At 36.3% G+C, this 13,369-nt stretch overlaps 1 protein-coding gene across 2 annotated transcripts in view; it reads right to left on the bottom strand.

Annotated features, from left to right (window-relative positions):
• Brd7-9 (Bromodomain containing 7/9) overlaps nucleotides 1-13,369 on the bottom strand; it is a 198,351-nt gene that overhangs the window by 23,356 nt on the left and 161,626 nt on the right. For both annotated transcript variants that reach the window (XM_090392551.1, XM_090392560.1), the window contains exon 12: nucleotides 6,250-6,409. In XM_090392551.1, the coding sequence (XP_090248677.1) occupies nucleotides 6,250-6,409 (160 nt within the window). The remainder of the gene's footprint in view (nucleotides 1-6,249; nucleotides 6,410-13,369) is intronic.

Raw genomic sequence — 13,369 nt, 5'->3', positions numbered from 1 at the left:
GTCACCTCTTTCTTTAAATTCCCTCCACAGTTGTTTCTTTTTTTTGCAGCTCAAGCTTAATGGTGTTATTCATCCATTTAACCCCTACTTGTTTTACTGTTCAGACACTAGGTATACAATCAGCCATAACCTCCTGTAAATGCTCCTTGACCACTTCCCATGTTCTATCGACATCCAGCCCTTGCAGTTGTACATGCCATGGCACTGATCCAAGCAATCTCCTAAGCTTGTCATACTTGCCAGCACGGTAATTCCACATATACCCTATCTTAATCGAAAATTCCACACCTTTAGCAAGTTCCCAGGTCAAGACCTTATGATCACTCTCACCAATAGGTGGCAACATGGTCATATTCATTACAGTCAAATTCTCAGATGCTATTACCAGGTCAAGCACTCTCACACCCCTAGTATTTTCAATTACATGCTGTCTCAGATAGTTATCCCTTAATAATTGAATAAAATCCATTTCCTTCCTCACATGTGTCCTCTCCTCCTTCCAATCAATGTTACCATAGTTGAAATCCCCCATAATACTTACCCTCCTTCCACTCATTTCATCAATTTGTTTATGCATACTATCTCCACCATCTATTCCACCACCTGGTCTATAGCAGCACCCAACTGTACATTTTGTTCTGCCAGTCTCAATTTCACACCAAATAGCCTCAAATGAGCTCTTTTTCACTATCCTGCGATACAACTTCAATTCTCCTAGGCTGCAGTTCATCAGCTATCATCAATAACACCCCTCCCCCCATTTTATTCTCTCTGTCCCTCCTTAACACACTATAACCTACACATTCTATCCCACTAACTATATCATCTTCCGTCAACGATGTGTCACTAATGCCAATAACCTGTGGCCAGGAAGAGCCAAGCAAGGCCAAAAATTCTTCCTTCTTGTTCCTAATACTCCTGGCATTAGTATACATGAAATGCAGTGGTCCCTTTGTCCCACCCCTATCTTGATGCATTATTCTAATTATCCCATTCCGATTTTTTGTCCTTAGTACTGGCTCAGGTACATTATATACATTCTTACACTCAACTGTCTCACTGATGTCCGCATATCTCTCCCCCCCACCTTCTTGGTAGTTCTAGTTTCCCTGGTTCTGCACATCCATTTTCACTTCATTCAGCAACACTTTTTCCAGTCTCCACACACCAAATCCATTCAAATGCAGGCCATCCATCTTGTATAAATCCTTTCGCCTATCAAACTCATTCCACACCACACCGTCTGCATAACCTGCGCATAATGTCATTTGTGATTATGGCCCTCCTTCTAAACTCCTCTCTGTCATACCGCGGCAACAGACTCACCATTCTAACTCTGTCACTCTTTTCTTTCGCTACCTTTAACAATACTTACAAGTCCTCTCTCATAAAAAATGTATCTCCTTTCAATTTATTCATACCCGCCACAACTATCAATTCTTTCACCCTCTGTTTTTGCACTCTAATACTCTCACTCATGTATAAATAAAATATATAAATACATGTCACCTTAAAAAATAAATGTTGTTTAAATTTTTATATTTTGCAGGATTCATTATAATTATTCCCATTAATTCTTAACATTGAATAATGCAGTGTCCATTGAGGATTAATTAACAGCATATATCAAGGGATACCTGTAATGTAAATCCAAGTGAAATCACAATGTGGTTATTGACTTGTAACAGAAACAAAGAGATGTAACTCAAGTGAGTAGTGTTGGAAGAAGGGATGGAAGGACATTTGGCACAAAATGGCATGGAAACCACCTGTACTACACTCACAAAAGAAAACATTCAATCTTTAGTCTATACATGATATTAATGCGATATAGTGTGTTAATATCATGGGTAGGCTAAAAGTAGATAATTTTGAAACTCTGCTCAGGAGAGTAAATTTGGTACTAGTATCAAGCCAATGGAGATCTCTACTATGCAGGAAGTAGTTTTACACTGGATAATGAAAATCACCTAATTAATAATTAACATAATTAACCTTGCATCATTACTAGCTAGTATCCAATGCTGTTGAATTTTACATTTCGGTCATCTAAGTCAATACTGAATGTATCAGCCCACCATTCCACCCAGAGAAAGCATCGGTCCATCTAAAGGAAGATCTTGGTCTTCCTTTTATCCTTTTCTTGCCATCCTGAAACCACACAATTGCTTTGTTAAGCTTTACCTGGTGGTAAGGCTTATACATTGACTCATAGCTATACTTTTAAAGGAAATTAGTAATCTACGTTGCAATTTCCTTAAAAAATACAGCTTTGTTTTTCTGTTTTGGTTTAAGTTACCATGATTAGAGGAATGAATAGATAACATCAATAGTAGAATTGTGCCACAAATTAAGATATTAGAGGGGAACTTGACATCACTGACATTCAGCGCACACGCACACACACATTCTTGAATACCAATGATCTCAAATTCTCCTCTAATATCTTAATTTTTAACATAATTCTACCATTGATGCTATCTATTCATTCCTCTAATTTTTCTCAGAGCATTCATAACTGTGGTTTATAGTCTTTGATTTATTATTTTATTTCTAATGCACCTGCCAGATTATTAAGTTAAAATTTGAAGACTCATATTATTATTATACCTCCAGGGAGTCAAGTGGGTAATGTATGGTCCCTACTCATTGAGGGAAGTCATACATCACCCACATACATACTGCACTTTAATGGAATGGAACAACATCTATAGAAGACTTATAGGAGTCCGTCATAGGACTTTAGTCTTTATTTATTCTATCTCATTTCTTTCTTATTGTTTTTTGTATGCTATTACAATTTTAATATTGTATTCCTGATGATGTCTCTGTGAGACGAAATATGAGGGTGGTCTGAAAAGTTCTCGGCCTAACAATGAAAAAAAAACACGAATTTATAATTTGAAAATTATTTTTCAACATAATCTCCCTTCCAGTGTCATCATCCCATCCCTGTAGTGGTTCTCAGTAAGATCTGCAAAATACCGCTCTACAGCTGCAATCACCTCTTGATTCAAAGAAAAATGCTGACCAGCGAGGAAGAGTTTTAGTTTTGGGAAGAGACAGAAGTCAGAGGGAGCCAAATCTGGGGAATAGGGTGGATGTTCCAACAATTCATAGTGCAGATCCCTTAATTTTCCCATTGCCAAAGTGGGCAGGTGCATTGTCCTGATGAAAGATGATTTTTTTAATTCTGCAAAAGATTGGAATAATATTCACCGGTTATTGTTTTACCCTTTTCAAGATGATTAATAAACAAAATGCTTTAGCATCCCAAAACACTGATGCCATGACATTTCCTGTTGATGGAACCGACTCTGTCTTTAGTGCTGAACAACCAACTTCTGTCCACTGTTTTGACTCCTTTGTTTGGATTCTGGTGTGTAATGGTGAATCCAAGTCTCATCCATAGTAATAAATCAACACACAAAATCAGTTTTATTCTTGTTAAAATGCTCCAAGTACTGTTCAGAGATTTTCATGCAAGTGCATTTTTGATCTGCTGTGAGCAAGTACAGCACCCATCTTGCGCAAAGCTCTTTCATTTGCAATTCTTCATGCAAAATATATCCTACATGTTCTTTTGAAATGCCTGTAGTCTCAGCAATTTCACACACTTTGACTTGCCAGTCATTCAATACCATATCGTGCACTTGATCAATGATTTCTGGTGTCGTTACACTTTTTGTACATCCTTCATGTGGATTGTCTTCAAGGCTGGTACAGCCCATTTCTTAATTGTCGAAAATGAAGGTGAAGAGTGCCCATAAATTTTTAGGAACTTCGAATGAATTTCTTTTGGCTTAAACCTTCTTTTACAAAGAATTTTATAACTGCACGATACTCAATTTTATCCATTTCACGGGATGCAGACAACACTTTTGCTTCAGATAGCTGCATAAAAAAAAACTACTTGATAGAATGACTTGCAATTTGACATGGATGCTTATGACAGATGTACCAATTTAGGAAAAAAAATCTTGCTGATAGTGTTGCCATCTATGTGGTTGAGGCCAAGAACGTTTCAGATCATTCTCGTATTGAACTTGATTAAACATGTCGTTTCTTTCTTTTAAGGTTACACGGTGATCAGCATTCATAGTGAAGAATTTATGGAGACACAACACATGTGTTAGAATAATTACTTTACTTATAATTAAGAAAATAATATTCAACATTTTGAACTCTGTACTGAGGTCATCATCAGGAAGACATACATATGTACAGGACACTACACTATACAAAAGTAAGATGAATCTAAATGTCAGTTAATCATTTACCCTAGCCTGACTTCCAGTAAGGAAAAAAAAACAACAAAAAAACCCCAGAACTACATTAAACAATTTGCGAATTCAAATCCTGCCATGGGCATGGATGTTTGTGATTAATTTCATCACCTAGTGTGAGACCACTGTCCCACTTATTGGAGGCCTGAAGTGGCTTGATAAAGTTCTATGTTTGGTCTCTAGAACAGAACAGGGTTTCCGGACTATAAATTAAAAGTGCAATATATATATATATATATATATAAAATTGAAAAAAATATATATCTAACCCACCCAAGGTACAAATTGTACTATAGGTTAGCTAACACCTTTTCGCAGGTGGAAGCAACAACAACAAAATAATAATAAAATAAAACACACAATATCATTAGTAAATATATGTACACAAGTTACTGTAAATTATTATTAATAATTCCACATGCTTACATTTTCATTAAGATTAAAAGTGTGTAAAAAGAAATATGCTATGATGGAATAATTTAAATAATATCACAGTGTATGAAATTTTAATTGTTTTCTATGGACAGTTAAGTAGGACAATCTAATTATTATTTCAATCCATATATTGAGCTACCAATTTAAAACTTAGCCTTAAGTCATCCATTTCTCTTTTGAGAGAGAGAGAGAGAGAAAGAAAGAGAATTTAACTGAAGAAACAAAATAGTTCTAGCTTCCAGTAATAGAAGTACTGAGAGAATATTCACTAACAGAAAGCTGCTGTATAACAGAATACCCGTTCTTACTTAACATAATGCATGCACATATTAAAATAGGTTTCTTCTATTCCAATCACCTATGGCAAGAAATATCAAAACTTAGCTTTCTTCAATTAAACAAATCATGCAAGTAGTACTTCAAAAATAGCAGCATATCAATTGCCTTTAACATAATGATATGTACTTCTTAATAAAACTTCAATTTTACTGCTTAATTTCATTGTAAGTCTCAAACCATAAGATGGCAATCACCGTAGAGGAAGACCATGCAAACAATTTCGGCAATACATCTGTGAAATCATCAAGAGGCTGAACTGTAAAACTCCATCTGACATTTACAAGTTAGTGCAAGATAGAGAGTTGGAAGACCATAATTTGCAATCTTTAATTTTTAATATAAATCTCTTTTCCCTTTTCACATTGTATCATACTGTGAATAAACTATGATGATGATGATATATATCCCAGTTGTTTCTTGTTAGTGTCCTCAATGCCACTGAAAACACACTGTGACATCATATAAACTGTGCTAATCACACACAGGTTCCTGCTATAATGCTTGCCAATATCACTGTCAACATATGGTGTTTTAGAAACAGGTACTTTTTCATAAATAAATTCAATAAAATAATATTATCATTGTACTTTTCTTCAACATATTCTCACACCTTGCCTCTAAAATACTTTGCATAATAAAAGAAAGACATTTTTTGGTTTTATCCTGCCACTATATAAAGCACTGAAAGTCACATATATTAACCTTGAATAATTATCTGATATGGAATTTATTAAGATCTACCAATAGTTAAGTCAAGATTCATGGCCATAAAACTTGAGCTAAATATTAGTGGATACTAAATTATCCCTGCTCCTAAGGCTTCATGGGTACAATGCTATGCTAAAAGATATTCTCTATAGCAACTATCTGCTATTACGAACTTTTCCTATGAGTTTTGCTATAGTAGGTAGACTGTACTAGTTTCGTTAGTATGTGAAAAAACAAATACACATACAAAGCACATAACCTGAAAAATGTAACTTGAGCTAACCAATTTCAGAAACAAGCAATTTTTTTTAAAAAAACTATGTAAATATAAGTTGTGTCCTTGAAAATGTCCTTATACAGAAAAAAGTTAAGTTACATTTAACATCACAAAATGCATTTGTACTTAAAAATGCTTGCTACATCTTTTTAAATCACAGTTAAGTTAACCCTGCTAATTATAACTGTAGGATGATATACATACCAGAAGAATCCAGAAGGGATATATTCATATCCATTGTTGAAAGAGACCGTAGAGATTCATAATCAATATCATCTGATTGGCTTGTATTCCTTTTGATTTTTTGTCCAGCAGCATATTCCAATTTCTTTAATTTTTTTTCTTCTTCTCTTATTTTATGTCTCTACAATTTAAACATTGGTTAACATAACCTTTTTAAACAGAAAATATGGAAAAAATATGACTGCCTGGGCTCTACAAAGGCATGATATAATAAAAATAACGGCATAATTAATTTACCAATAACTAGGTCAATGGAATCATTAGTTCACTACATCAAATAAAATATTACTATCATCAGATGTGTATCTGCATGGAGCCTGAGGACTCCTTGTAGGAGGCTTCACTACCCGTTATTTACATAATGTCTATTCTCCACCATCCAAACAATAAATCTAGTCCCTTGCACCCTTGTTAACTGCACTAACAAAACTGCCAATGGTAACCCTTACTCCTTTGTTCTCTTCCATCATGTCTCTCTCATGTACTGAAAGATTTTTTAGCATCTTTTCTATCTGTTACTATAAAACTCCTTTAGTAACTTAATTCTATTTCCTCTTTTCTGCCTATAAGTTAAACACACTGCAACTCACAAAACAGTCTTCTCATAGGATGCACTCCAGTCACAGTTTTGATCACTTGCCTCTGAATCCTATCCACCAGTTCCACAGGAATCCTTTAAGCTATTCCATACACTAGTGGAAAGTCAACTTGCGCAGATGATATTGAACAGAACAGTGGGTATATAGCAAAATTCAATATGCTTGAATTTCAACGTTGTCTGCCATTATCCCTAAATCCTTAATTTCATCAATTTCTTACAGTGCAGTTCAATCTATGCAATACACTGCCTGTAGTTTTTAATTCCAAATTGCATAACTTTATGCTTCGAAACACTGAACCGGCAGCCATTATCCTTTATGTCTGGTAACTGGTTACTATTTAGTAACCGTACTATTTAGATCATCCTGCAATCTTTATATCACTATAATTAACAATTGCTCTCATAAGTTTTCCATCATCTGCATATTGGATATCCTCTCTCCCAGTTTCCAAATCATTCCCAGTACCGTTAATATAAAAACTGAATAGCTGTAGTCCAAATACACAGCTTTGCACTGCACCATTGGTCACCTGATTTATCCCTGATTCAGCTTTGCTATATACTAAGTCTCAGCTCTGGGTTAGTCCTGAAGGGGTGGAAAGTATTGGAGAAATTGGTCAAGAGCAAAATACAGGAATGAATAGATGGAAATGGGATACTGAATGGGAGCTGCATGGTTTTGGTACGAGTAGCTCATGCCTCAGTAACTTGCTCACGTTTTATAATACAGTGACAGCTGAGTTGGATAAAAGTAATAGGTTTACAGTGATACTGCTGGGCTTTGCAAAGGTCTTTGACAGGATACTGCATGGGGATGGATATAGGACTGGTGAGATAGATAGGTGGATGGTTGATGGAGAGATATCAGAGAGTAGTTTATTCAGGAGTAGAGTCCAAAAGAAGGCCTGTGACTAGTGGTATGCTACAGGGTTCTGTTCTTGGACAGCTACTGTTTAATTTGTTCATTAACGATATAAGAAAGGATCTGAGAGAAACTGTTCAGTTGTTTGCCAATGATGCAAAGTTGGATAGAGCAATAGTTAATACAGAAGATGTCAAAATTTTGGGATGATTTGGATAGATTGGCAGACTGGGCAAAGGAGAATGGATGTCAGTTTAATGTGACTAAGTGTAAGAATATGCATTTTGGGGTGAAAAGATTACCAAATTACCAACTGTATTTGGTGGAAACTGTACTCCAGGAAATTGACGAAGTCAGAGACTTGGGAGCGTTAGTGGATAGGGAGTTAAAATTTAGGGGGGGGCACATGGCAAAAGTGGGTAAAGCAGCTCATCAGATCACTTGGTTACTTAACAATACTTTGACGAACAGAGATAAGTAGATTATTGTTCCTCTTTATCGAGTCTTGATAAGACCCCATCTTGACCACTATGTAAAAGTTCAATGCAGCAGAAATTTTCGTTAGCCTAACGCATCGACCTTTTACTGAAGGTCAAACCTAGAGAATGTGTAAATATGTTTATTGTATTATCTCTTAGTGTTGTTTATAGAATATGTACAATCAACAGGAATTAGTTTACTCCTTACAAAAACAAAGCATGTAAAATTGAAAATGCCCAACAGCAACAGAGAGCAGCCAGGAAGCCGTTTGATTCCTGTTTGCATAGAGTCAGTCGCAGGTGGCCTTCAAGGTCAGAGCAGAAAGGAACGAGTGAAATCAAACAGGAGTTCCGCAGGCTGACCGAATGGGATTAAGAACATAAGAGAGGATAGCGGTGAAAGTTCCAGAATCCACTATCGGATTAGTAACATGAAAGGAGATAGCAGTGAAAGTTCGAGAAACCAGCTATAACATGATATTGTAAGGGGGATCCAAAACTGAACCCAAGGCATGGAATATGAGGGATATAAGTGAGGAATTGGGGAGTGATAGGGATCAACACCCGGAGAGATAGTCACCAGTGAGTGAACCAGGAGGAGTTGCTGCCCAGATGCGGAGAAAATCTGATGGAAGGAATCTGGAGGTCGATCTGCCATAAAGCTGTTTGAGTCTAAAAGCACGGATGTCCCGAGGCGAACAAGGAGGGAGAACGAAATGTCCAGATGCTATTCCGCTCCTACAGAGTCTGCGAAAAGCTGACAATCGTAATCTCACCCGAGTTTTCCACACTGGAAAGTTGTCCCTCGCACCCCGCTTGCTGACCCGACGAAGCAGCTGGTACTCCGTGAACTTCGAGATTAAGGATCCTAAAGCCCGGAGCGTAAAATAGGAACATCAGACACCGTGACTGATAGATATAGCCGATGCATCAACAGAAGAACATTTCATGTGGGTGTGATATCATTCGTTATAAGTTACATGTGCCGTAAGAAAGATATAGTAACTGACTGTTGAGATTTATAGGATAGGATAACCAGAGAATAACTAATGCGCTCTTGTCATAGAAATTAATAGTTATGTGTAAAGCAGAGTATAGCTAATTCCTGAAGAGTTACATGGGTTTTAAGAGTGATCTGTAACTTGTAAATAATTAAGTCTGTGTTTTGATATAATTGATAAATTAATGTATATGTTCTGATAATATAGATGCAGTTTAAACTAAGGTACAAAAATTCATGTGATTAATTAAGTAACATAAGTTAACCGAGCTGGAAAGGACTGACATGTATTTTAATGAATCAGGGTATTTGCAATTAATATCTTGTTATTGTTGTGATACCAGAGGATTTGACATGTGAGATATTAGCTTGGAAAAAGTTTTATCAATTAACGGAATAATCAGAAGGATGTTTGTTATAAGAGGTATTTAGATAAACTGCATGAATTTGATTGAATTGAGATTTAACAGAGGATAGTTCCCCTGTACCTTTTGTATTGTATAATTCTTACTTAGCATTCATTAAATAAGTCCTTTGAATTTTTTCAAAAAAAATTGTTGACTGATCTTATTCCATCGCAATGCATTGATCTGAAATAAACCGAGCCTGTAAGCGGGAAATCACTAGAATCATATTAGAGAGAGATGCCACGACTATTAAGACTTTTTGAGATTTTGAAATTTGGTTAAATCATAGTCTGCCGGAAGTTTTCAGAATTTCTTGTACCAATCTTGGGACATGGAGACAGAGTCAGAAATTAATATAAATATCCATGGTTCTCAGGTATAAGAAGTACTGAAGGTAGTATATGTAAAGGGGTCACGAGTGAATTGTAAGAAAAAGAGTATAAACTGAAAAGAAACAATAGAACAATAAGAACGAACAATAAACTATTACAACTGCATGCAGATTTGGGTACCAGGATTTTCTGTTGATGATGAGGAGGAGTTGGAGAGGATCCAGAGGTGAGTGACCAAGATGGTAGCAGGTCTATGGAATGAACTTTACAAGAGCAGGTTGAAGATTTGTGGGTTACAGAAACTAGTTGATAAGTGGAAAAGGGGGGGGGGATATGATTGAGACACACAAATTACTGAAGGGTTTTTACAAGATTAATTCAGAGGAAATTTTTCAGAACAGGTCTGGTGGTTGGAGAACTAGGCGTAAAAACTCGATTGTAGTTTAAATATCGTAAAGCACATTACATTGATTTTTTTTTTTTTTTTACAGAGGTCAAGTCCCATGAGAATGTTGTAAAAATAACTTGTTTGTCTCTGTATATTTTGTATTAGATATTTTTGTAAATAACCCTTTGGAAGTTAACTGTATATACTTCTTTAATAAGAATATTTTAGTGTTAAAAACAAAGGTAAAGTTTTGCCGCCGGAGCTGTATGTAATAGATCTACATGGCGGCATAAGAAAGGTTGTTTATGAAATTTTGTGTGTACGTGAAAGGCTTAAGCTCTGCACATAAACACCTCCGAAGTCAGTTAGAAAGGTTCAAACAACTTTCCGATGGCCGGCAACTTACAATCAAAAGAAAGCAAAGGAGAACAGAAAGCTCGCCAAACTTGAAAGAAGATGAAAGAGTCATGCCGAGTTCTTTGGGGGTTACAAACTTCATGCGAGGTCTCAGAGAAGGCATAATAAAAAGAGACAGAGCCAAGCATAGGGAGCTTCCTGGTTTGAGATGACTTCTAGGCCAGAGAGAGGGTTTCCAGAGGATGCAGATGGAACTCCCCGTTTGCAGTCGCCACCAGAGAGCTTTCAGTCGTCCAAGCATTTTGGTGATCCCAAGCCAGAGGAGAAAAGCCAATGTAAATTCCCGAAGCAGAGAGTTGGCGGCAGTTTCAGTTATTGGAAGAGCTTTCAGTCACCGAGAAGAGAGAGAGAGAGGGATCCCATTCGAGAGTCAAAAGTTGGTGGCAATTACAGTTTCTTAGAGGCGGGAGTTCAAGCTACTTGAGACGGCAGTCATTCAGGCATTTTCGGCAAGCCAAAGCAGAGGAGAAAAGGCAATGTAAATTATCTGAAGCAGCTTCGCTCGGAAGTTTTTCTTTTCGCCGTGGGAGAACAACATTTTGCTGGCACTGTATGAGTACCACAGGTCGCTGTTTACAGCCCGTTATTTTTCCGATGAGTTATTACTGAAGCCAGACATTCCCAAGGAAGCTCAAGATCTGAGATGAAAGAATTGCTGTAGAACTTTTAGTAAAAGACTTTTGACTGAATGTGCAATACAGAGCCTTTATAAGTTTACACATTCTTGTATATTCCCTCTTATAGTTGTTATAGAAGGACATTTAAGATTTTTGTTTAATAGTGATAAGTAGTGTCCTTAAGAGAGTCAATTGGCATGTTGGAAATTGATATCAAATTTGCAAAAAAATAACTCTAACCTCTTTGCAAGTAAACTAGGAGTTTAATAAGTTAAATTTGTAAGCAGAGTTAATAGGTTTTTGAGTTAAAGAGATTAATTAATGTTGAAGTAAAAAGGTTCTAATTTGTGCTAAAGAATTTTTATAGATGGATAGAGAAAGCAATCTCCCTATTGTTTATTTCATGTATATTTCATAGTAATGTAAATAAAATGTGTTTTGATTTTTTTTTGTTAAAGGAGTGCTGCCGGATTGTTTATTTTTATAACTGCACTGTTCCTAAATAACTTGGACTTGTGAGCGGGAAATTAAGTGAGATAGCCGAAGCGTAAAGTTAAGTAAAAAAATAGACCACGACTGTTTGTGTAAAGTTTTATTGAAGGAATTTGTGTTAGAGAGAGAGAAATCTGCCGACCGTATTATTGAGTTTTTTGCTAATTAAATGATATTAGTGGTGCAGTCTAAATTAAATAAATTTTAATTTAGAATTTAATTTAAAAAGTGGAAAAGGTTGCCAGAGTCTGTTGTGGGTGCCATGACTATGAATGAGTTCAAAGCAAAGTATACCCTCTGTCCAAAAAGAAACAGAGCTTTTGATAGAAAATAAAACACAGGCCAATTATAATTATTCAAATCATTTATTTCAATCAATATATACTCTCCCTCAACTTTGATACAGCATTTGGCACGGTCAATTAATTCGTTAAATGAGTTTTTTATATCGGTTTTCAGGATACTGTCGCTTGAACATTTTCAATGGCGTCGTATCGCTTTCCTTTCAATGGCAAATGAAGTCGGGGAAGAGAAAGAAGTCACAGGGTGCTAAATCAGGTGAATACAGTGAGTGATCCAACACACACACTTGGTTTTTGCTCAAAAACTGTCTCACAATGTTCAAACGATGAGATGGCGCATTACTGTTCCAAAGTGATCGGTGTACCACCTTATAAGGTGGTACCACCGGTTGGCAACTCATATAGGTAAATATGACCTCTCCATTGCTTTTGCCTTAGTATCACCACTCTAAGTCTGCCTCCCACTGACGAGACCTCAATAAGGTCAAAATCGGTCTGGGTAGTGGCCCTTCCCTTAATGCATAGCAGTAGACATGTCCGCAAGGAGACGTGCTTTGCATTGTAGGAGATACTGAGATAAGGAGCGACGAGAGCTTGGTCCACCTTTGCTACGAGTTGCCAAGGGATGTACCACCTTACCTCAGTCCTGAAGATATTTTCAGACGCAAACTTTGTTCGCTTACACTTGGATAAGGGATTAAACTAAATTTATTATAGTCTAACCAAGTGCAAAATAAACTTCCAACAATCACCATTCCTTCCTATATATCCTCCACACCATTTTTTTTGCAGATCATGTGCTATTCATTTATTTAAAATCCACTTGATTTATCTTGTAACTATGTTTGAAATCTGATACCGCTTTCCATAAATGCCCCTTAACCTGCAAACTTGCAGCTTCTTATGTAATGCCATGCAGCAAGTTAAGTTACTGCCTGAGATTATCATAATTGCCAGCCTTATAACTCCATATATATATATCCTTTTTTAATTCCACATGCTTAGTCATCTCCCAAGTCAAGACTCATGGTAGCTCTTGTCACTCCAAGTAAAAGTGATTTTTTTCTTTAAATGTCCCTCCCACTCAGAGATGGTTGAAAACTTATATCTCAGTATCATAGATGAACTAAGGATTTTTTAAAATAATTTTATATATTATTTCTTAAATATCCACAAACCCTGCT

This window comes from Typopeltis vanoorti, chromosome 1, assembly GCF_054136105.1.
Source record: "Typopeltis vanoorti isolate ZY-2024b chromosome 1, IOZ_Tvanoo_1.0, whole genome shotgun sequence".
NCBI lineage: Eukaryota > Metazoa > Arthropoda > Arachnida > Uropygi > Thelyphonidae > Typopeltis > Typopeltis vanoorti.
This window is presented reverse-complemented; position numbering and strand designations above follow the sequence as displayed.